Source organism: Manduca sexta, chromosome 3 (assembly GCF_014839805.1).
Source record: "Manduca sexta isolate Smith_Timp_Sample1 chromosome 3, JHU_Msex_v1.0, whole genome shotgun sequence".
NCBI classification, from domain to species: Eukaryota; Metazoa; Arthropoda; class Insecta; order Lepidoptera; family Sphingidae; genus Manduca; species Manduca sexta.
In genome coordinates, this window is record NC_051117.1 from 5025955 (window position 1) to 5050395 (window position 24441).

The following is a 24441-nucleotide window of genomic DNA, read 5'->3' on the forward strand; positions in this document are numbered from 1 at the left end:
CATTGGCAATGTGTCTTGTAAAAATTATCAAAAACCATTAGCAATTTTTGGAATGACACAACTAATTTACGTTTCATATTTTTGATTGTCTTTGGTATTTTAAGAATAAGTAAAAAAATATTATTTTGTGTAATTGAGGCGATAACATCCACACGGCGGTGAGCGTGGCGAAGGAGTGCGGCATCCTGGCGCCCGGCGAGAGAGTCGTGCAGCTCGACGTGGACTCCTCGGGGAAGGCGCCCGTCATATACTGCGAGAGCACGCTGCATGGGGTGTGTACAATACAACTTATTAACAAACACACACTCACGGTTTTTTATTTCAGAAGGGGTAGGCAGAGTCACAACTGGTGCAACCCACTTTTCGTTAGGCAGAGGCACAACTGGAGCAACCCACTTTTCGTCCGGCGTATTCCGTCCCATGATGTGATAGGGAGCTAGGCCATCGCAATATCGCGCATAAATTCCAGAGTCGTGACTGATACTGTGTAGGAAACCCCAGAATAACTTTACCCAACCTGGGTATTAAACCTAAACCTAAGCACTGTAGTCGTAGCATACAACTATTCCACAGAGAAAAGGAGATGGTAAAAACTTTTAAGAACTTCGATAACTATGATTATTTCAGGCCCCTGTAGGTCGTCGAACGACGTTGTCTCCCAACTGGCGCAGCGTGGACAGTGGATGCGGTTCGTGGCCTGGTTCGGGGTCTGGTTCGGGGTCCGGTTCGGGGTCCGGCTCAGGGTCCATAGACGTAGAGGCCCCGCGCGCCCCGCCCAACTATAAGATCGTCATGACTGGCGACACTTGGCGGGTGAGTTTATGTTGATTTAGAAATGTAATGAACTAATATTAATATAGTCTTTATTTAGGGTTAAACAAAAAAATGTGTTGAAAATATGGTGTTAAATAAATAAGTAATTAGTAAGCATTGAATGCTGATAACTGTGATTTTAATTAATAAAAAAATGTGCGTTTAGGGGATTTCGTCAGGAACGAAGTTCCGCACGTAATTTGTGTAACTTCGAATATTATTAAAAAGAAAATATTTAGGTTTTCTATATATCTATAAGTTGCACACTTTTTTGGGTTTCCATTTTTCAATACTTATTTTTGCTGTGCTTTATTCGGCATAGACTATAATACTATGATTTTGATACTTGGATAGAGAACAAATACTGTTGCCTAGCAGCTCGTATTCAACTGATATAATCTTACGTGACGTAACATTTTTCCCATTATCATACTTCATATGTTGCGTTAAGAAACGTTGTTTCCGTAAATAATTTTATTATTTTATGGTTTTACCTACCCTAACACCCCTTGTCCCCCGCAGGTGTTGCGGAGCCAGTACCCGCAGCTGGTGGGTCGCGTGATCGAGCGCGGCGCGGTGTTCGCGCGCATGTCCTCCGACCAGAAACAACAGCTCGTCGTCGAGTACCAGGCGCTCGGGTACTATGTCGGTCAGTATGTCTTATGTGGTGTTATTATAAAATTCGCTTGTTAATAATTGTAAGTATTAGGATTATGAAATAATTTAGTTGTTGTCTAGCATTTACATATATAATGCGTTCAATATTTTTTAAATGGGAGATAAGTAAATTTAACAATTGAGGATTGATCTAATATATTTGAACTATAGATTTGAAATAGCTGATGTGATGGTACGATCGTTAGTGAGTGTTTGTTGCGCGTGCAGGCATGTGCGGCGACGGCGCGAACGACTGCGGGGCGCTGCGCGCGGCGCACAGCGGCGTGTCGCTGTCGGAGCGCGAGAGCTCGGTGGCGGCGCCCTTCACGGCGGCGGCGCGCGACGTGGGCTGCGTGGCGCGCGTGCTGCGCGAGGGCCGCGCCGCGCTCGCCACCAGCTTCGGCGTCTTCAAGTTCATGGTGGCCTACTCGCTCACCGAGTTCTTCTCCGTCGCCTTCCTCTACTACTTCGACTCCAACCTCACCGACTTCCAGTTCCTCTTCATTGACATCGCGCTCATCGTTAACTTCGCCTTCTTTTTCGGTGTCACCGAAGCGTACTCGGGCAAGTTGTGCAAGATCCCGCCGTTGACGTCGCTGTTGGGTCTGGTGCCGTTGTTTTCGTTGACCGGGCAGTTGATTTTGGTGTGCGTTGCCCAGTATTTGAGTTATTATGCGCTCACGTTCTTCCCGTGGTATGTGAGGCACACGTATGAAGGCAAGGAAGCGAACGAGTGTTGGGAGAATTACGCGATTTACGCCATATCAATGTTCCAGTATATAATAATGGCCATAGTGTTTAGTCATGGATCTCCGTACAGAAAATCTATACTAACCAATAGACAATTGATGATCAGTATTTTGATTATGACGGGTATTTGTATTTATATTGCGGTTGCGCCTGCGCACTGGCTAGCGACGTTCTTAGAACTCAAAATGCCTAAGGACTCGTTGCTGTCGTACATAATTTTGGCGATAGCTGCTTTCCATTTAATAATAGCATTGTTATTTGAAAGGGTTATCACCGAATATTTGATGGAAGGTAAGCAGATGATACCGAAGTTTTTGAAAGAGAAAAGGGTCAGAAAGACACCCCATTTGATGATAAAGAGGCAGCTTACCGACATGGATTATCTTAACTGTGACAATGTAGTTAAATATGACAAGGAAGGCACTCTCTCAGATTCGAGCTCCGGGAGGGATAGCTGAATTCCGATAGTTTTTTTTTGTTTATCTGTGATTTAAAATCTTTTATTTAAGGTGTTATAGTAAAAGTACATTGAAGTATTTTGCCGTTGAATGTTTATCGATAAACACCGACATTGACGGATAATTATTTTGATAATGTAAACTTTTTTTTATGCTTGGAATAAGCATGATTATTCCTTACTAATATAAAAAAATGCCGTCGAATTAGAAATAATCGACGCACGTATACAAAATTTGAAAGTGAATTAAAAAAACCTATATATTTAGGAGAATGTATTCAGGCATAATCGATAATTAAATTATCAAAAAAAAATTATAAATTTTAGTTTAAAGGAAATTGTATCCAGAAATCGTTACAATTATTTGATAGTAGGTTATTTCAAACTGTAAGTGTTTACTGAAATTAAATTTCTCGTTACATATGATTTTGTATTCAAATAAAATGAAATTAATCGATTTAATTTTGTTTTCGAATATCGATATCGTCAATTATTATGAAATGATATTATGATATTATTATTGTATTCTACAATGTATACACCGAAGTGCAAGTATTGTTAATAATATGAAATATTATATTTTTTATATTTATAGTGTGGTGCTCTTATGCTTTTAGTGATGCATTTTATACGTATTTTTTACATTTTATCGTAGACAATTTTATTTAACGCCTAGCGTTATAAAATCATCCGTTAAATTATTTTTAATGATAGTACTGTCATTATTTCTAAAGATAAGTGTGCACTATATGAAATTGTTTCATTCATTATGAGTATAGAACTGTTGTCATTGAACATTAACATAGTTAATTTACACCAGTAAAGGAATAACTCACCATCTCACCTCCACTAAGCACATTACACTTATGACTGTTGTTTGTAAAGTAATGAACAAGATCTAAACGCATTTTATTAATGAAAATTAAGGTATTATTTAGGTACACTTAGTTTTCTTTCTCTGAATATTGTATGAAATATTTCACAAGTATGCATTTTAACTTATGATTTTTGCTTTCATAGATATAAGGATAATTGTGATAACATTCATCGTGAACGTGCCTTAGTTAAGTATACATTCCATTTTGGTGCTTGTTTACCAAATATTGTATTGTCTATTAAATATATCAGAAATGTTTGTGAGCAGTTCGCCATTTTGAAATGTGGTGTCCATCCGGTTTTAACAAATTACTAAATGTTCAGTGTTATATATATTGTTCCAAAGATTTGTGTCATACATGTATGTATATAAATTCTAAATTTGAATTTGTGTTTCATTTAAATTACGTGTTTATTTTTCTTAACGCGCTACTCGAGTATGACCGCGCGCTAAGTGTAATTTATAAGCCGTCTATTCAAAATTTATAGGAAGTATAGAAAAATAATACATTATATTCTGCAATATTATGTCATCTGTAAATTAGTGGTCAATAGTTTTTTTTACAATGTGAATAGTATTGCTTCATTAATTTCATAATGAAAATTACATTAATATTTTGATTCCTTGCATCTTTTAAAGCAATTACACTTGTATTTTGGTAGTTTAAAATTCTCAAAAGACCTATTAAATTTTTTAACGAAAATATTTGAAGTCTTGGTATATTCGCGCCCGCAACCTGCGCGCCTTAAATGCATGGACCGAGCGTTCAAGGCCGTTAGCTGGGGGGCTTTAAAGTATTGATCAAAGTTCGTCAGCTACACATTGGCGTAATGACGGATTTACTCTAGGGAGGTAGCTAGCAGAAGCAAAAAAAGGTTGCCGAATCCGACGAAAGGCCTGCACCACGGAAGGCTCTTGTAAGCACAAGGCTTATTCTAGGGTGGGCACCAACCACCTTTACCCCCTCCTGGGTACACCCATGGTAGCGCGATTGACAGTTACATGTTCTAGTGTAGCAGGACATGCTCTGGACATAAAACATATCAATGTTGAGAGTAATTAACTGGCTATCGTGTATAGATCCCAAATTGCAACTGATGAGACTATTCTTCAAGAAATGTTAAACTACTTATATAGATTTATGTTCATAATATTAATATCTGGGCCTGTTTCAAAACGTTGTTACCCATTAGTTAATGTAATGACGGTTATTGCATAAAGTACTCTTTTGAATATCATTTATTTGGCCGCATGATTTTTGTATTTAATCTGTTATATTCGACGACGAACGAAGTAAAAACTTCAACATTGTGAAGCAGCCTTTAGTGACATACCGCCTTATTACAAAACGAAGACTAACTATAGTACCGGGTTTAGTACCAGGTTTAAACTATGGACTAAGAAAAATGGTATTACAAAACTGAGTTTATCGCTAGTCCGAGGAATATCTGTGGTACTAAAGTTAAACCGCCGTGACCCCTAGTTTAACTCCAGTACTAACCTCGAAACATCAAATTTCAAAGTTGATAATTGTGTTCAGAGAACCAAATATAAACTAAAATAGAAAAAATGGAAATAAAATTGATTGATTTAATGGATTTAGAAGATTTAAAAATGTTAGGAACAAACCTGCGGTTCAATAGACCCCGTAGTTTTCGTTAGTGAGTCGTTTAGTCTTACAAATATAGGTACATTTTACATAAGTCATGGTACCTAAATATTCATTACAAAAACAGCAAAATTTACTCACTTATTTGTTATTTTTTTTTCATTCTTTCCATCTTAACATATTGGTACTCGTCTTGGTTGATTTATTATCTAATATGTAAACCGACTCGGAAATAAGTTAACGTAGTATTTCTTGGATTAAGAAGGAAATTTGTACTAATGTAATAACATTTTAATTTATTACACTACTCATAACCAAGATGATTGCTTTTAACTAACCTTTTCTTCAAAAGTCCAATATTCGCCTCGTTTGTTTTGATTTATTGCTCCATTTTTAATTGGTATAACTAAAATATACGTAATGTACGTGATTCCACAACAAAAACAATTACACTTGTGATGCTGTTACCGTGCCTAAATTGTTATAAAAGAACAACGTTTCTTTATGTTACTTGAAGTGCTAATAATCAAAATCATAAATAAACCGAAATGTAAACATTTTGATAATGTTCAAATATGCGCGCCGCACACTTCATTCCATTGTACGCTAGCTTAACAAGTCAACAGTGAATTAAAACAAAACCAAGCCATTTTAAATTATTCAGCTTTAAGATATATTTATATAGCAAAATAGTTTATATTTAGCATCATCATCATTATCTAAATCACATTTTATTAAACATTTTGCCCTTCGTTTTATACATACTTGTGTTAAAAGGAACGGTGCGTCAAACGCGGAGTGAATGAATTAATGGAGTACGGTAATTTTTTGCTTATACTCTGTGGATACTAATTAAATCAGGGACTATCTTCGGTACTAGTTAATCCTCGGTTAGTCTTGGATTTGTAATAAGAATGAATTTTAGTCCGAGTACTAACTTTAATACCGTAACAAACCTAGACTTTTTAGTCTTGGTTTAACCCAGTACTAACCTATCTTTTTGTAATAAGGCGGATAGGGTTTAGAAAAACACATTAATTTAATAATTAATTTATTACTTACTAAAAAGCAATAAATAGATTGAACATAGACTCTATTAATAAAATTAACAAAAGTTCTATGATAACTTTACACATAATCTTCATTTGGCATCACAGTTATCCAGAAATACAGTAGGTATGTAGTCGCACACAACATAATACGTCATAAACAATTTACAATTGTGAAATTAAAATCGACTTAAACAATTAATGCCACATCCACACAATGTGCTACATCTTAAGATGCTTTCAAATAGCGTAAGATTTTATCCCAAAAAACGAAATAAATATTTAGTCCTAAATAACATTTGTGCCAAACAATAAGTAATTGGTAGACAAGTAGTAGTAATAACTGGGGAATCGTGAATTACTTTTCTCTATACCTACATACCTACGTCGAACGAAGACAAATTGAACAACTTTACTAAACGTCATAATATAGATAAAAAATTTATAAATGGTTAACTTATACACGAATTTCTAAAATGCAATTTACCAAAAATTCCGTACATACAAAACATGTTAGAACACTAAAATTCTCGATCATGGCATAACTTTAAAAATAATAGATAATATAGTTTAAATATAAAAGTTGTTAACATGAATACGTTGGTGCAAGTAAGGATATAGTGATTTGTGACGATAATATATTTTACCATAAATCGAAATAAAGTGTCTGCCACACAGTTGTAACTAAGCGAACTTGACAAGACAAACCACACAACAATAGACAGGAGAACTATTATATATATTGTACTTTAATGGGAATTTCTATCATCTTAATTTATATGTTGCAAGGTATCCTATAGTTCTAATATTCATATAAATTTTCAATTTTAAGCATAACTTAGAGAAACAAAGTATTTATAAACATAGTCAAATTTATATAAATTTGGGCAAGAGAACAGTCGACTTTTTGTCTAACGTTAGTACCTAGCACTGCCGAGTCGAAATGATAGGTACAGTTGGCAATTTGCGTCATTAGTCTAGTTGCAAATGTGTGGGCGACCTTTAAAACTCTTGACAACTCCAGCACCTTTATAATAGCTTTCTTTACAATTTCATTGTATGTAGCAATTTTGGAATATTCACAAAATTGTTTTATCGATAACATTATCGATGTCTGCTTGAACACGGTGGGATCGAATGTATTGTACTTTTGTATAATTTCATTTAGCCACCATTGATTTTATAAGTCTTGAAAGTAATTAGTACATTTGGAACGGAAGATCCAGGAATGAATTGAGTAGGTAAGGAGAAAAAGGTTTTAGGTACCTATTTATTTATTTCCAATAACTCATATTTTGCGTAAGCTAACCTTTTTTACTCGGTTCCTGGATCTAGTCCATATGATTTACATTAACGTTAAATCTTAATCGATTACAAATCGATATTACCATAATTGGTAACTATGAATATATTTTATATGAATTACATTTAACAATGGTAACGGTTAAAATCATATCATGTTTCTATAGCCGTACCATTTCTGTAAGCTTACAAGCAGTTACAAAATGGAACACTTTTTCGGAGTATTTTGTTGCGACACTAAGAGCCGGCTAGATCTAGCATATTGAGAATTACATAAACAAGCGTTTATCGAGGCCGTAAAATGTGAGTATAAAAGTCAGATCCAACAAAGTCACAATTAAAATAAAATATGAACATCCTAGATAAAACTTTTTAATTCATACTTATTTAAAAAAATGTTTCGTAACTTTATAACAATCTTGGATTTGATTTCTATCGACACATAACATAAGAATTATACAATATGTATTGGCAAATGTCGACCTCGTGATAACTGTCTATGCATCAGCTTGTATCCTATATGCTCTAAGCATTAACTGACGAAGCTAAACTTCTATATATTCCAACAATTGGAGAATCTTCACCACATCCAGTACATTCGTTTAAAACGTTACATTGGAATCGAATATTGGACCTTACGATTAAAGTTAAAATCTACGCTTATTTTATAAATGTAGATTTGTCGCGTGTCGGATCGATGATATTTTTCATGGATTTCGTCTCAGTTTGGAGAAAAAGCTGTAAAATTAAAGATACATTAGTGGAAAAGTACACACATTGAGAGTAAAAAAGATAGGTGAAGAGACAGGAGGAAAATACATTAACAATTTTACATGTACCTGAGAGGTGTATATATCTAGCATGTTAAAAAATCTGTTCTAGACTATCACAATAATTCAAAGTAGATTTATTTCCTTTAATTTATAGACTGGCATGTGGCACCAAATCATGAAATGAAGATTGCAGTAACTTTATTAGGCAGCAAAATTATCTAAAATTGAAATCGTAAAAAAACTTATTCATAAAATAAAGATATCCTTTATATCATTTTTATTTATATTGATCAGTGTATTGGACACTATAGTTGCAATTATTTTTATATGTATACGCTATGCCCCTCAGATACATATCACACTCAAAAAGCAGTTTTAAAAAGATTTTAAAGAATCTACAACAGTTTTAAACACTAAGCTATATTTATACATAGTTCCAACACCAATTTCGTGGATTTAAAAAAGCTATTTTACACAATAAAGTAGGAAAATAAAAAAGGTTTAATGCAAATGAAACTTACCGACGGGTAAAGTGCAGTGCTTACATATACCATGGCATTATGAAATGTAGTGCTTGACCGTGCGAAATAAAAATATAAAGTAACCGAGAATGTGATTCGTGCAAATTTTGTGTCTTAATCTATATTTGAAATGCAATTTCTGAAATAGATTACTTTTGTAGGAAAATACAAAAAGGAGTTTTATTTTTATGTCGCCGTTGCTTTTAAGGTATATTTTTCTTTATTTTGCTGTAAATTCCATTTCAATTGTGCACTATGCAGGTGTAAAATTGATATCTTTCGTAAAGGCATTATTTTTCTAAAAAGCTTTATCGATAAACTAATGCTTGGAATCGATAACTTTGCCAACTGAATCAATAAAGCTGTATACTAAACACTAGTAATAAAAACTCAAAATTTGATTGAGAATGTCCTCATATAATATCTTATATGTAACAACTTACAGAGAGACATCACAAGCAAAGTAAGCGCTGTGTCTATGTACTATTTATATATATAACGTTATACACTTACGTCGCTGCTGGTATATATATCGATATTCGATAAACTTACTATCAGTTTATCGATATTGTTGATTCTATCGACTATAACATTTCCAGGAAAATCACCAGCAGAGACCTAAGTTACTTCATTATAAGTTCCCAAATATTTATATAACATATAAGGAAATAGTCGCTTTGTGACTTGAAGAGCTTCAATTATGTGTTAATTCCGAAAATAAATAATAAAATTAACACAAATGCTCATAATGCGAATAGAAATAAATAATCTAGCAGATCTATTAAGTAGAGAATAATATCGAAATAAACAATGTGTTGCAACATGCTTATAAATCCACTACGAGGCATAAAATTTATAACGAAAACTCGGTTTAAAAAAGAATAAATTACGCAACACAAAACTATAGCGATAACTTTATAAATACTTAGATTTAAAATAATATAAAATGCTCTCATTAGTCACATAAAAATACGTCATTTGTAAATACACATTTATTGATAAAAGCAGAATAAATTTTCTGATTTAAAATTATATATAAAAATAATCGATTCGTAGGCAAGATTGTTACACGATTAACTTTATTTAAATTTATATAAATTATAAAACATTTAATAAATCTCGTTTCGTAACAAGATGTCAAATATAAAGTAACATCGAATACAAAAGTGATTTCTTTGAAATCAATGTTAGTCAAAAAATTAAAAACATTAAGATTTGACACATTGTAAAATACTTGTATTTGTACTGGACAACACGACAAACTACTTGAGTAGATAATCTCTAAATCCACTGGAACATCATATACGTCACATTTACAGTGCGTGTACATATTGATAATGATTGTTTCAAATTTACCATATTTGTTCACATTTATCCTGATTTATTGTTGATAAAACTACTAGGCGTTGACAGAGATCACTTAATTTAATTGCAATTTTATTCGTCGTTTGTAAATATGAAACAATCGCTTTATGAAAAAAAAATATTAACAATAATAAATAGTAAAACTAAGCAACTATATCATACATCGTTTCAGCGTGGGTCGTTCGTTCGCCGCGAATTATTTCTTCCTCTTTAGCTTCGGTATTCTGGAATTGTGCGTGTGGGGTTAGTGCTCACCAATGTTTGACAGACAAATTTAAAAACTGTGAAACTCGATAATGTGGGAGAGAGATTATATTGTTAAAGTATAATTGTAATTTAAATAAATTAAGAAACTCATTAAATATAGGTAATAAATATATTTCCATTTTCATAAGATGTAGAAACTTTAAAATCACCTAAAACATTATAAAGATTGGTTGGCATATAACATTACAAAGTTATATACTTTTTATGATGTAAAAACTTTTTTAATACGAAATAAATCATTTTAAATGTTAAATAATTGTAAATTGTCCCCTTAGGGATAAAAAGCCTAAGTAAAAGAATTTAAAATTTAAAAAGTCACTATAATTTTAGAATATGAAAACTTATTCGTAAATAAATTTAATAAAATAAAGGTTTGTATTATTCTGTAGAGATTACGATATAATGTTATTATAAAGTCATTTTAAAAAATTATAGGTATTTAGTATGTTAACATTTGACGCGGAAAATGTCAACAAAATTATTAGGTAAACTGTAAGAATGGTTTAATTTATACGAAGCACTAATTAATTTATAAGAAAAAGTAAATATTAACAAAACAGTATTTAGAAGACCATTCTTAAAAGAATAGAGGGCAAAGAAAGAGAAATTAAGCATTCACACATACCTCTCAAGAAATAAATAGATTATATGAATAAAATGTTACAGAGCGACTGTACATTATAAAGTTTCACAATTTTGTTAAGAAATGGCAAAATGCAGTGAGGTATAGTTTTCAATATTTAAAATTGGCCTGACAGTATGCCACAGTGCGAGTGCGCGGTCTGGCGTGCGATTATTTACATTTATACACGTCTGTCTCAATGTTTTATATGGAGACTCGATTTTCACAAGGGTTTGTGCGAACTTACCCGGAACTCTTCTTGTGTGGGGATGATTGTGCCTTTTCTGACTCTAATAATTTAGTGCTTGAATCCTTCATGAATCCTGAAATGTTGTATGAGAAGATATGAATAAATTAAAAATCAATAAATTGCAAATATTTATTTACTTTCCACGGATCATTTTTTTTTGCCAAGATAATTCAAGCAAGTCATGTAGGTATGTGGCGAGAAGTCTCTTACCTTTGCCTGACGATCCGAAGACAGAATTGCCCAAATTGTTAAGGCTGCTGGTGAATTTGTCCGCTTCGCCCGCGACCGCTCCTGCGACTGCCTGCTCAGTTTCCCTCGCACTCTCTTTCACACGCTCTTTCGTGTCATGCAACCTTTCTTCAGCCTCCTCGAGCCTCTCCTTCGCCGACCCTTTGATATCTTCCAGCTTGTTATCAGCCGAAACCTGGAAGCCTTCAAAGGAGTCTTGAACCTCTCCAAATAATTCCTTCGATTCTGCCTCTACATTATTCGCAGTAGTTTGCACACCACCAAAGATTTCCTTTGCGGAATCGTCTAAACTGTCGAAAGTGTTACCCGCTGAACTCTGGAAGCTACGAAGTGTGTCTTGCGCGGAGCTTCCGACGTCATCCCTAAAACTTGCGAATGTGTCCCGCGTGGAACTTTGAAGATCCTCCCATGTATCTTTGGCGTCGTTCACTTTATCCTTAGCCGAACTTTCGATCTTATCGAAAGTACTCAAGGTGGAATCTTGAGCGTGACTGAACGCCTGCTGCGACGACTCTTGCAAATCGCTTGCTCTCTGTTGCAAATTCTCAAGCTCGTCTTTGCCAGCCTGCTTTACATTATCGAATTTATTTTCAATGTTCCCTTGTAATGCTGCTTTCTTACTCGCTGCCGCATTTATTGTATCTTCAGCAGTTTTCTTAATTTGTTCTGTAGTTTGTTCGGCTTCTTGCCTTATTCTGTCCAGTTCACTTTGTGTGGCGACTTTAACCTGGTCTGCTTTGTCATGGATATCCTTTTCTATGTCATCTTTTTTACTGTTTATTGCGCTTCCGACGGCATTTGTTGTGTCTTGTATAGACTTCGTCACTTCGACAGTTTTGTTGTTGACTGCGTCTTTAACTTTACCCGCTTTGTCTTGGACAGCATCTTTAACCTGTGTCGTGGTGGTATGAACAGCATCCTTTATTTCACTTGTTTTAGTTTCTATCGAGTGTTTGGCATCTTGTGCTTTATCACTAATGGCAGCACTGATCTCACTACCTTTTTCAAAAGCAGCATCTTTTAATTCAACAGTTTTTGATTGCACCGTATCTTTTATCTCACTCGTTTTTTTATAAGCTGCATCCTTAGCTTCACTAGCAGCATCCTGGACTTGACTAGTAGTATCAAGTATGGCATTTTTAACTTCGGTTTGTTTAGCGTCAAAGGCGTTTTTTACCTCACTCGCCTTATTTTCGACGGTTTCTTGGGCTTTGTTAGCTTTATCTTGAACAGCGTCTTTCGCATCTTGAGCTGTATCATGGATAGCGTCTTTAATTTCACTTGCTTTATGACACACAGCATCTTTATTATCAATAATGGCACCCCTGATTTCGTTAGTTTTGTTCTGAACTACGTCTTTGGCTTCACTGGCTTTTTCATTAACGGCATCTTTTACTTCATTAGTTTTATCAACAATGGTGTCTTTAGCTTCACTTACTTTAATTTCGACCGATGATTTAATTTCAGAAGACTTTTCCTCAACAGATTTTTTGGCTTCATCGACTTTATCGTGAACAGCTTTACCTACTTCATCTTTTTTATCTTGCAAAGCCTTTTCAGCTTCTGCTGTTTTATCTTGTACAGTTTGTGCCACATGTTCAGCAGCTTCTTTGACCTCTGCCTCTTTTTTAGCGACGCTGTCTTTAATCTCGTCCTTTTTAGCAGACGCCTGCTCTGCTAAGTCACTAGCCACTTCCTTTCCTTCAGCAATTTTTCCTTTTATTTCATCCTCAAGTTTTTCTTTCTCACCAAAAATGTTATGAACTAAACCAGTAAAGAAGTTCTTGCCTTGTTTTGACTTCTTCTTCTTTTCTTTCTTAATTTCTTGTTCTACCTCATGCGCTTCTGCTTTGAGATCTGCAGCAGCCTTTTTAGATTTCTGCTTAGCACCATCTAATGATTCACCAAGGGCGTGTAGTTTATCTTTGGCGGAGTCTTTAACTTTTTCAGAGGTTTCAGTAGCACCATGTTTTATATCTTGAGCTTTATGAGTTAAAGAGTCTTGCGCATTCTGAATAACATCTCCTACGGCAATTGCACCTTTATTTGCTTTGTCTTGCAGATCTGATCCAATTTCATGGGCCTTGTGTTTAAGATGGTCTGCTGAATTCTCGGCGGAGCCTTTTGCTTGTGCAATTTTTTCATTGGCTCTATTTTTGAGTTCCTCAGCTTGCTCCATAGCTACAAAGTCCATTGCTAGCGCTTTCATTTTTAATTTATCATTAACAATTCCTGCAGTTACTTGTACTTGGCCAGCTGCATCTTTAGCAGTTACACCAGCGTCATCAATTTGTTCATTGATATTTGTTTTTATTACTGATGCTTTTGAATCAACATCCTCGTACAGTTTATCAGCCGATTCTTTTAATGAATTCAATTTTTCATCTACAGCACCCTGGACTTCTTCGATTTTATTTGTAGCATTTTTTTTCAATTCTTGCTCTTTGTTTTTAACATCGTCCTTGATCTTTTCACTTTTCACAACGACCTCATCAATTACATCGACTGATTTCTGTTTAATATCATCCTTACGCTTTTGTAATTTACCGATGTCATCAGCCAATTCGTTTTGAATTTCGTGCGTGGCAAAAGTAACCTGTTCTATTCTATCGACTAAATTGGATGTCTCGTCATGTCGGTGTTTCTGCCCTTTCTTGAATTTTCCTTCGCAACAACCGACGTAGAATTGGAATGGATCTGTCTTTTTGTTATACAATGGTGTATCTACAGGCTGCATGTTTGCGTATTCTTCGTAAATGTGTTCCTCTACTTCTTTTAAGGCGGGAGACTTTTCGTCTTCTTCGACAACTAATTTGGTTGCGTATAAATGACTGTCGGGATCCTCGTCATCTTTTTGTGGTGGTTTTTGATGCAAGTCCTTAAACATATCCTCTACTTTGTCAAGTAATTCTTCGTTGATAATCCTTGGAGCTGGTTTAGGTGGGCTTTTATCTTTAGACTCCCGCGGTTTAGGTTGAGGTTTCGGGGAGGATTCTTTGACTTCATCATCTTTTTCTTCACTGTGACCGAATACGTTTTTAACTTTATCAGCGAGGCCACCGAGGAAGCTGGTTTCTGGCTTCTTCTTGCCTTTCTCTAGAGTGCTCTGAGGGGTTTTGTCTTCGTCTGAGTCAAACGTAGCCTTAACTTTGTTAGAGTCTACATGAAGTGTATCACCATTGACTAAAAACATAAACGAGTATTGCGCATGACACAAAATAATTATAAAAATATTATTTATTGACACAAAAAGAATAAATATGAATTGTTACCTTGAGGTCTGGTATCTTTGCTATCAGTGTCCTTTGTTGGATGTAAAACATCACCGTTTGTTACAATTTTATCCTAGAAAAATCAATACGTTATTGGCAAAGACTCTAAATAATAATACATTTTTGCACCTTTTCAATCATCCTGAAGATTTGTCATGTTTTTGATACTTAATATCGTTTTAAACCTGCTTGAACGCAAGAAAACACGAAAAAAGGTGCTAAATCAGACTAAAATATGACAAAATGCGTTGAAACTAAGTGCAATGTTTATGATGTGTCTCTACTTGCACTAGTATTGGCTCGAGCGCAGGCACTCGCTGATCTTGTTAGAATTGCTCTAAAAGCCATTAGGCTAATAAATCCATAACATCATAAGCACAAAAATCGACAGTGTAAAACAGACTTTAATTTTACAAATTTAAGGACCAATTTGATCCAACCTTTACTTAGCTTAGACAATGTTTAAATTTGTAGCTCAATCCAGAGCACCAGTTATCGATCACTAGTTTACATATCTCTCTAATGTCAAACGTAAAGTATACCTTATTAAAACGTTTACAAATTCGATTTTTGCACTCATCATGTTTGGAAGGCGGTATGCTTACATGTCCGTTGACTTGTCTATCGTGGTAAGGCAGCGAGCCGGGCCCGAGGCTGTTGTTGTGCTCGCCCCAGTGGAAGCTCAGCTCGTCTTTGAGCGCGTCGAAGCCTGAAATAAGTAAAAAGAAGAATTAAAAACGCCTCGAGGATAAAAGTGAGGTGAAGCAAATTTTGAAGACGGTAACTTCATGTACTAAACTACTTGTCCATGATTTATAAACATACATTCGTGCAATCTAAGTGCTGATAGAATCGACTTAAGTGCACGTATACGTACGTAGCGTACGCACGAACAATTCTCGATCAGAAATTACACGAATGTGTGCGAATAAACTTTCTACATACTACTTTATATATTAATAATTGCTCAGGCTAAGTGTTGGCCAGTTTCGTCAAGAAGGCTTAAATATTATATGATGTTTCCGCGTTTTTTATGCCGGGATGTATAATATTACAGAATAAAAGTATCCTACGTGTTATTCCGGTCGGTGCGTGGTGTCCGTTCTCCTTAGCCCCCGCTGAATACGCAGCGCAATCATAACGTTTATTTTATAACTTTTTTACTTTATTATGAGATATATAATATCAAGGAGTTGTTGTATTACAGTTAGAGTGTAATAATAAATGTTAGTCAGCATAATGAAACAGATAATAAAGAATGGTCAAGTATTGTTATGTGTCTAGTTCTACGGATAAATAAGAATTAATCGTGTTTTACGTTTTGTTGTGCTTAGAGAATAATTCTAAAACATATAAGTATTTCTAAAAGTGCTAGGTACGATGTGACTAGTATTATATACGTTTGTTGACAATTGAAGTGCTATACTATACCAGTTCGACGTAGTTCAGACGGTCGGTCGTAAAAATTAAGTGAAATAATTTTTATAATATGCGTATATTTTGGTGACCCCACTAATGGAGTGAAATACGCATAAAATGTATGTCAGCCAATCCCAGAACTGCAAATAAATATCTACCCACATTTCTAATATTTTCTTATAGTATAAGATCTGTTCCTCTTGCATCTAAGAATATTTGCTACGTAAGGTACACTAAACGTAGTTAGGTCACAAAATTAAACCATTTAATCCCATAACTAAACAAAACAAACAAACACACATTATGCCTTTACCCCGGAGGGGTGGTCAGAGGTGCTACCAGGACACATTTTTTGTTTGTGTGTTCCATCCTATAATGTGTCTGGAGGCGAGCTTATTGCCATATCGGGCACAAAGTCCCGACTCCTAGATTATGCTAAACAGAAAACCCCTACATTACTGCCCGTCCCAGGTTAAGAACTCGGGATCTCAAAGCCGTTTCGTACCGCGCACAAAATCAACTAGCTAAGGAATAACCATTAGTGGATAGACATTTGTTTATATTTCTGTAACAGGTTGGTGTAACAATGTAACAGGTCTATGTAACAATGTAACAAGTTAGTGTAACGCTATAGGATGATTTAAATTCGCCAGCTGTTACCTGACTGGTCGAGGTTGAGGTAGTCGAGCTGGCTCTTGCCGGCGCGCGGCGCGATGCGCTCGGGCAGCTCCACGTCGAGCACGCACGTCGGCGTCTGCGACTGCTCGCCCTTTGGCACCTGTGTCAAATCATTTGAATGTTATTTATTCTCTATGTTCGTTATAAGATCTGTTGTTGTTCATAATATAAACAATTTTCAAGTTTAGTTCTCATTAATGTAAATTATAAAAAAAAAATATGTTATATAGTGAATTTGGTGTAGTTGAGATGTATGAAATAACTATAATAGTTAACTAATAAAAATGCATTCATAAAATATTGTAACATGCGTACGACGAATTTCATTAAACTCGCTATAGTGACATGGATTGATTACTTGTTTTTATTAATAAGTATAAAAATTTGAACATAACATCGGTATGTAATATTTACACCACCTAATCACTCACATGTCTAGGCTACTACTAATGTAAGTAGACTACATAAATCTCTACCAAGTATTGTTTTAGAAACAAACTAATCACCTTAGGTTCATTCATGAAGTAAATCCTTCCGGACGGACTCTCCTCGTGGTGTTTCACTCGCACCGTGAACTCCACTCTGTTGTCTTTGAAAGCCTGAGAAATAAAATAAGATTACGCTATGGTACACATAAACTGTTCTGTGTTTATTAAGACCTCTTTAACGATAGCGATTCGTGTGATCACACATTCTTTAAAAACAGTCTTTTTTACGTTTAATTTGTTTATTTTTATATCTAAAAAGGCTTTTTATTACGTATTATTAAATATCGTACCTCGAATGTAAGCATGGGCTGGCTTCCCGATTTGGTGACTGGCACAAGGTTGCCAGAGAATTCCAAATATACGTCTTTGCCGTCTAAGAATTTCACCGAAGTCGAATGGGCCACCTCTGTGTAGTGCTCCTGAAATATAAGAAAACATGACTTAGCTTTTCATTTTTAACGCCTTCTTTTAAAACTCTTTGTTGGAGTAACTGTTTATATAAAATAGATCGAAATCGTTGTTCTAGGATGACCAAAATTTATGAAATTATAATTAGATTCATATTTTAAAAATCTTACTTAACTAACTAATTACATTCGATTTATTTGTTAAATATGTTGGTAGAACGTACCTGTTGCAGCAACGTATCGTATGCGTATCTGTCTGTGATGGTCATCACGAGAAGCCTGCCCTCCAGCGCGTCCAGTCGCTTGCCCAGAACTACGATGCGAACCTCAAATGGAACAAGCAACATTTCCCTGCAACACAATCACACATTACAACATCATTGCTTTAGATTGTACTGCAATATTTTTTAATTATAATATGAATCACTTCTTAGTGAATTTCGGCCAAGGTTGATAAAATAAAGCTGAAGAGTTTGTTTTTTGAATTCGGTCTTTGGAACTAGTTCTCAGATTATGGTAATTCTTTCACTAATAGAAAGCTTTATTATTCTTGAGTTCTATGAATAACTTTTTATCCCGGGTTCGGACTTTACTGAAAGCGGAATCTCGATTAAAAATGATCGAATATACAAGGCATAATCGATTGACACAATATTACTTACCTATATAATTCAGTTGCCAATTTTGTAGCATCGCTTACGTTCTGGCAATTCATCAGCCAGAATCTGGAATGGAATACAGCGTTGAAACATTTATGTTGATGTAATAGGACGTAATTATAAGATTCACTTATCTATCAAAAACAAGTAAAGAACATTTTTTTAAAATTTTAATAAAGTGTCACAGTTCAATGTTTGTTGGTAAAGGAGCGAATTTTGCTCCGAGCAACAAACATTTAATAAGGTACGATTGTCAATCCCGTTTGTGATACGTGTGCGACACTGAAAGAATATCCGCAGCCATTTCAGACACCTTTATGACATGAGGATATTTTCTGGAGTTATAAGTCAGCGCCACCTAGTATTCTATTTCAAACTTAAATAAACAACCTAGCGCCATCTAGTAGTACATTAAAACCGTCATCACCTGGCGGACACGGTGGTGGTGAACGACGCGCAGTCGTCGGTGATGGTGAGCGGCGTGGAGCCGGTGACGTCCTCCCACACGGCGCGCGCCTGCCCGCCCATTATGGAGCACAGGAGCCGCAGGTTCGATGTCGACGCGCGTTCGCCGGTCTGTTGCAGCAACGAAGTGATGATAAATATTTTAGAATAAAAATCTTCACATATTGGTGTTCTTGTTTGTTATTTGACGTGATCGTCATAAACTCGGCGAGATTTTCCCGTTAGGTTTATTAAGGTATCTAGCCTGGTATACCTCTACAATTTTAGGACACTGGAGCCCTTAGTATGGATCTTTACAGTAAGTGAGTTTAACGCAAGCTTTGAGATTCACTATTTGATGAGATTATGACACAGTTTATGATCGTGGAAGTATGTGGCACTATTTTTCTATATAGATCCTCTAAATTCTATATGGATTACAATATTATGTCTAATTTACTTTGAAACGTATTGATTCGATTGGTAAACTTACAGGTGAAGGTGGCAGCGGTACAGTGAGCGTGATGGAGCGATGGAACTTGCGGCGGCGCGGCTCCACCGTGACGACGGGTGACACGGCGGCGTGACGCGGCAACACGCGCTGCACGGCCGCCGTGCTCGCGCCGTGAGCTTGCAGTCCCACGCGGATTCGCTTCGTCAGTGCCGCTGGCGGGAACACCGCTTGCACCTGGATAGAATAGTAAAATTTATTAACGTAACAGTGCCAAGTGTATTCGTAACGAACTATTCAAACAGGCCGGCATAATTGGGGCGACAGACAAGGGATAATCGTGTCGCCAATTGACACTATTTTGAACCGACTCCGCTTATTATCATGTGCAGTGTGGTAAGTTTACCGTGCAAGTATAGAATAAAAAATACGTTAACAAAATATGTGTGTAACAGCATTTAAAAAGTTGAATTATAATTGCCCAGGATATTTGGTTTTTCTGGCGCAAAATAAACACCCCAAAACTACGTACTCCTTTGTATTCTGGTATCATATTTGACGTCCATTATTACGTTAACTGTATTGATGAACGAAAATATTTATAATCTAGCGACCCGCCCCGGCTTCGCACGGGTGCAATGCTGATTATTTAATGGATGTTATTATTATACATATAAACCTTCCTCTTGAATCACTCTATCTATTCAAAAAAACCGCATTAAAATCCGTTGCGTGGCTTTAAAGATTTAAGCATACATAAATAGGGACAGAGAAAGCGACTTTGTTTTATACTATGTAGTGATTAGTTGATGCCAATAATCCTGGGGCCTTATTCTCTATCCCGCACGTTATTTTAACAGTGTGTAACAAGCACGTAACACAACGCATCATGTTTTGGACTATAGAAATTTGGCTTACAGAACACCATTCCACGCACATTTCTCGAAGATAACATGACACGGCCGCGTTACGCGTTTACACTATCATACAGAATAAGGTGGCTTATGTTCATGACGCGGCACCTGTGCGATGTGCGCGCTGGAGACGGCGCCGCCGTCGGGCCCGATGACGTGCACCTCCTGGCGCACGCGCGACACGCACGCCAGGTAGTGCGGGAACTCGCACGTCACGATGCGCGTCACGCGCTCGCCGCTCTCGCCCACCGCCTCGCCCGACGGACCGAACTCTTGCCGCTCGCGCTGCAGTGCCTCCTGTGACCAAAAGTAATAAATTGTGATTACAGTGTGCGAGTAATGTTTGAGTAGGAAAATAAAAAAATGCTACCATACTCTATATTATAGTTAAAGTAAATATAAATTTGTTGCTTTTTAATAAATATACTAATGGAGTGGTGATTTGCATTATGTGTTACAGAAATTCTTGGCACTTTTTAGTATGTTAAGTTTAAAATTGACAAAATATATATTTTTTAAATCCAATAATAAGCATTACACTCAGGAAAATAGTGTTTTCATCTGGTTCATTTTAAGTTTACATCTTCAAAATCCTCCAGCAATCTAAATTATTACATTTAGTACTTCTCATTTTTCGTTTTGACAGATCATGTTGCTAAGTGTCTTTCGCTGCTTCTTCACAACGATAATACCTACGTTGCGAAGCGGTAGTAGATTCATGACGATTTAAAAATGGCTTGATGGAAGACTAATAAAGAAAATGTTGAATTTGAGTTCACTACAATATTGAATTAAGAATATTCGCATACCTGTATCATGGGGTTGTCGTTGTTGTGGAGGTAGTGGTCCTGCCAGGTCTCGCCGTTGTCGGAGCGCAGGATCACGATCTCGCGCTCCGGACATGACGACGTGAATATCGGGACCTCGATGATTACAGGACTGTCAAATATATTTTTCAATTAATTACCGAATTATATTAAACATTGTAAAAATTTGGTATATTGAATTGGTCACATATAATAAATTGAAATAACTACTGTGAAGAAGGTAGTTATTATATTTTGATATTTCAATATTTCATCAGAAAAGTTATGATGCTAAGAAAAACAAAATACAATTTGGGATACGCTCAAATCGTAGTTAGTGTACGTAAGTATCTGAATAACCGTGATGATTGGTAGAAACTTTCTAAAATACGATAAATTGCAGTAATATTATTTTGCAGGCATAGTATACTCACGCCAAGAATTTCGCGCCTTGTGGTTGCAGTTCCAGCAGTCGCGAGGCGAGCGCCTCTCCTTCCATAAGTGGAGGGGGCGCCGCCGCCGGGGCCCTGCGTGTGGCGGCTCTACAAATACAAACAAAACATTTAAAATTATAATATAAAAGAAACTATACAGTTTATGTATTTGTAACAGAGTAAATCATTCAACAGCCGACAACATAAACGTACCCACATAATATGATGTATAAAAACACCTACATTTCGTCAGCCAATAGGGTGAAAACTTATCTCCTTTTACAAAAACCAAGACGGATTTAGAATAATATTAAAAATATTTATACCAAACAATCTCATAAATCCTTCAGTAAAATATTTTTTTTTTCTTAATTAGAATTTACTGGTCAGCTACCTGCAAGTGACTCGTGTGGGAGCTGCGCAGGCGGCGGGTGGTACGATGATGCGCACGCCGCCGCGACGCTTCGCCTTCATGGCGCCACCACGCGCATCCACCACGAACGACACCAAGAACCTAGAAAACAATACGATTCGTTATAAAAATGTCGGTCATTATGTAGTTATAATGAATTTTGTAGCTATTTCTTGGAACCTGAAAAGGGTTACAGGATACTTGTACAAATATATGATGCAGAATTGATTTGATTTCATGTGGGAAACTCAGCAATTAGCTGTGACGAATTACAGGTGTCTAGAAATCATGTTTTAATGTACGCCGATGGGACATGATATCTGGCGTATCATGCCCAGTACCTGCATTATTCTCTATTTCACTAGCAGAATTGCCGATGGACATTTGCTACGTCGAATCGTGTACGACCTACGATACCCAACAGTAAATGTCATATATTAACTTTAGAAAGAAATAATCTGTTATCACCGTAGAGCGTCGTCTCTTTCACACGGATTGTCATAGATTTAATGTTTCTCATTCTCGATGTAAAATATTTGCTAACGAGTATTGTTTCTATAAAGCAGACCTATAAATTTCTTACCTTACCAAGTGTACAGTATACAGCTTTTCTGTAGTAAACTAGCTAAACTTGTCCTATGTAGTAGTATATAGTAAATAAACAGTATTCGGATTAGGGCTTTCAAGTTGCAAGCGAGCAGTATACAAAATATATTCTATGTCACAGTTTGGCGTATAAAGGATAATTTAATATCACGTTCACAAATGCAACCATATATAATCTTCATTCCATCTTGAAAAGCACTTTTAAAGTTATTCTAACCATAAATGTAAAGAAGTTAAAGTTTCAAGCAAAATAATATTAATAATAAGTAATGTTAATTTTACATACCCTAAGGCCACTACTAGTACATGAAGAAAATTTGGTAGAGCAGCAATATCTTTGTTACAGTCAAAAAAATTAATTTTACATGCCCTACGGCCACTACTACTACATGAAGAAAATTTGTCAGAGCAGCATCATAGTTTCAGTCGAGACGCTAACACACACACCGATACACTCAATAAATTACAAGATATAAGAAAACTTAAACCGGGCTTTTTTGGCGAACAAATTTTTTATTCATGGATGATTTTTGGCACAATGTCAGTAGACGTAAAGATGAACACATTTCTTTAAGTAACGCAATGTATAAATAACCCTGGATACCTACTATGTATGTTTGCTACTAGAACTACCTAACTTAGAAAGCAAGTATCCATTTATGTTGTGAACCCAGTTCAACAACTCCATAACGCCATATACAAGCGTTAAAAGTGAAATCTGTGTCCACTTGATATACCGGAATGAGTGTAGGTAAAAACTGATCTAGGAAACTGACAATCTTAATTACAGTTGTCATCGTTTGTTTATGAGGTGATGGAAAGTGTGGTTTTTATGTTTTAGATAGGTTCCATAGATGATATAAATATACGGATTTCACTATGTGTACTTTGTTAACGCTACGCATTAATATGGCGATGGAGTAACTATAATGTTTCCCGTATAAAGTGTGTAGAATAGACAGACCTACTGCTACAGATCTTATTGAGAAAGTTATCTATTTGTAGTGATAGATTTTGGACTATCTTATGGGATTAACAGTAGTGATTGAGTATATTAGAGTAAGGAAGTAATTTTTGTTTCCAACGATAGATGTCACTATACCAATAATGGTTAGTCTCAAAAAAAAATTTAATTATTGCTAACGGCCAGCTCCGTTATTGAAAGCAATATTCACTTTCACTGTTGTTTTTTGTATTGTGGCAACTTTTAACTTTACTATTACAGGACTAGCTCGGATTACTCGTACACAACTCGGACAAGTTTAGATACTAAATTACTTGCTTCCCAACTAAAAGACTTGCGTAGTCCGATTAGATTTGTGTGCCTGCTAAATACTGTAATACTAACCCGATGTCCACGGGCTGTCGCTCGATGGTGGCCACCTTTCTGTCATTGTTGCTTGGCCAGAGGTGGCCATCGGTGACGCTGTCCTCGAGCGGCTTGGCCCGGTGCAGTGTGCCCGCCTCGCTATTCATGTAGCGGTATTGCTGTTGCTGCTGGATTGGGCACTCTACTTCACCTGGAAGGAAAAGGTAAGATAATTTAATCTATGCTGATTTTATAAGGGTTGAATCAAGTCCTGCATTCGCTAGGTTGTGACTATGGAGGTATACAGCTTTGGTATGATAAAATCTCGGCACCCTCGTCCATAATTTTTCGAACATACAGGTTTTAACCCATGAGAAAGACAACGACTTTTCCCCATAAGTAAAAACAGATGAAATTGCAAGCCTGTTTAAATCAGATCAAACTGTTTCACTAGTTTTTTTATGATATACCACATCTATGTTAAACTTTATACACTTCTTGGATATTCTTAAACAGTTCAGTAAAACTTTTATTACTTCTAACACTCAAGAATTGGATAAAGTACTTTGTTAAGAAGCCAT

At 35.9% G+C, this 24441-nt stretch overlaps 2 protein-coding genes across 6 annotated transcripts in view; one reads left to right on the forward strand and one right to left on the reverse strand.

Annotated features, from left to right (window-relative positions):
- LOC115440461 (probable cation-transporting ATPase 13A3) overlaps positions 1-3940 on the forward strand; it is a 49186-nt gene extending 45246 nt beyond the window's left edge. For both annotated transcript variants that reach the window (XM_030164778.2, XM_030164776.2), the window contains 4 exons: positions 139-272; positions 628-813; positions 1336-1462; positions 1699-3940. In XM_030164778.2, the coding sequence (XP_030020638.2) occupies positions 139-272; positions 628-813; positions 1336-1462; positions 1699-2678 (1427 nt within the window). In that variant the 3' untranslated portion in view covers positions 2679-3940. The remainder of the gene's footprint in view (positions 1-138; positions 273-627; positions 814-1335; positions 1463-1698) is intronic.
- Positions 3941-6307: 2367 nt separating this feature from the next.
- Positions 6308-24441, reverse strand: part of LOC115440460 (ankyrin-3) — a 137389-nt gene continuing 119255 nt past the window's right edge. For 2 of the 4 annotated variants that reach the window (XM_037439513.1, XM_037439518.1), the window contains exons 19-35: positions 23900-24071; positions 21928-22047; positions 21534-21641; positions 21103-21232; positions 20402-20590; positions 19422-19616; positions 18912-19060; positions 18488-18550; positions 18050-18176; positions 17709-17837; positions 17437-17529; positions 16913-17030; positions 15439-15542; positions 14834-14906; positions 11523-14744; positions 11310-11385; positions 6308-8252 (exon numbers count right to left, since the gene is read on the reverse strand). In XM_037439513.1, the coding sequence (XP_037295410.1) occupies positions 8222-8252; positions 11310-11385; positions 11523-14744; positions 14834-14906; positions 15439-15542; positions 16913-17030; positions 17437-17529; positions 17709-17837; positions 18050-18176; positions 18488-18550; positions 18912-19060; positions 19422-19616; positions 20402-20590; positions 21103-21232; positions 21534-21641; positions 21928-22047; positions 23900-24071 (5099 nt within the window). In that variant the 3' untranslated portion in view covers positions 6308-8221. Of the gene's footprint in view, positions 8253-9204; positions 10398-11309; positions 11386-11522; positions 14745-14833; positions 14907-15438; positions 15543-16912; positions 17031-17436; positions 17530-17708; positions 17838-18049; positions 18177-18487; positions 18551-18911; positions 19061-19421; positions 19617-20401; positions 20591-21102; positions 21233-21533; positions 21642-21927; positions 22048-23899; positions 24072-24441 lie in introns of those variants that run through there. The other 2 variants (XM_037439517.1, XM_037439525.1) reach the window with 2 other exon arrangements.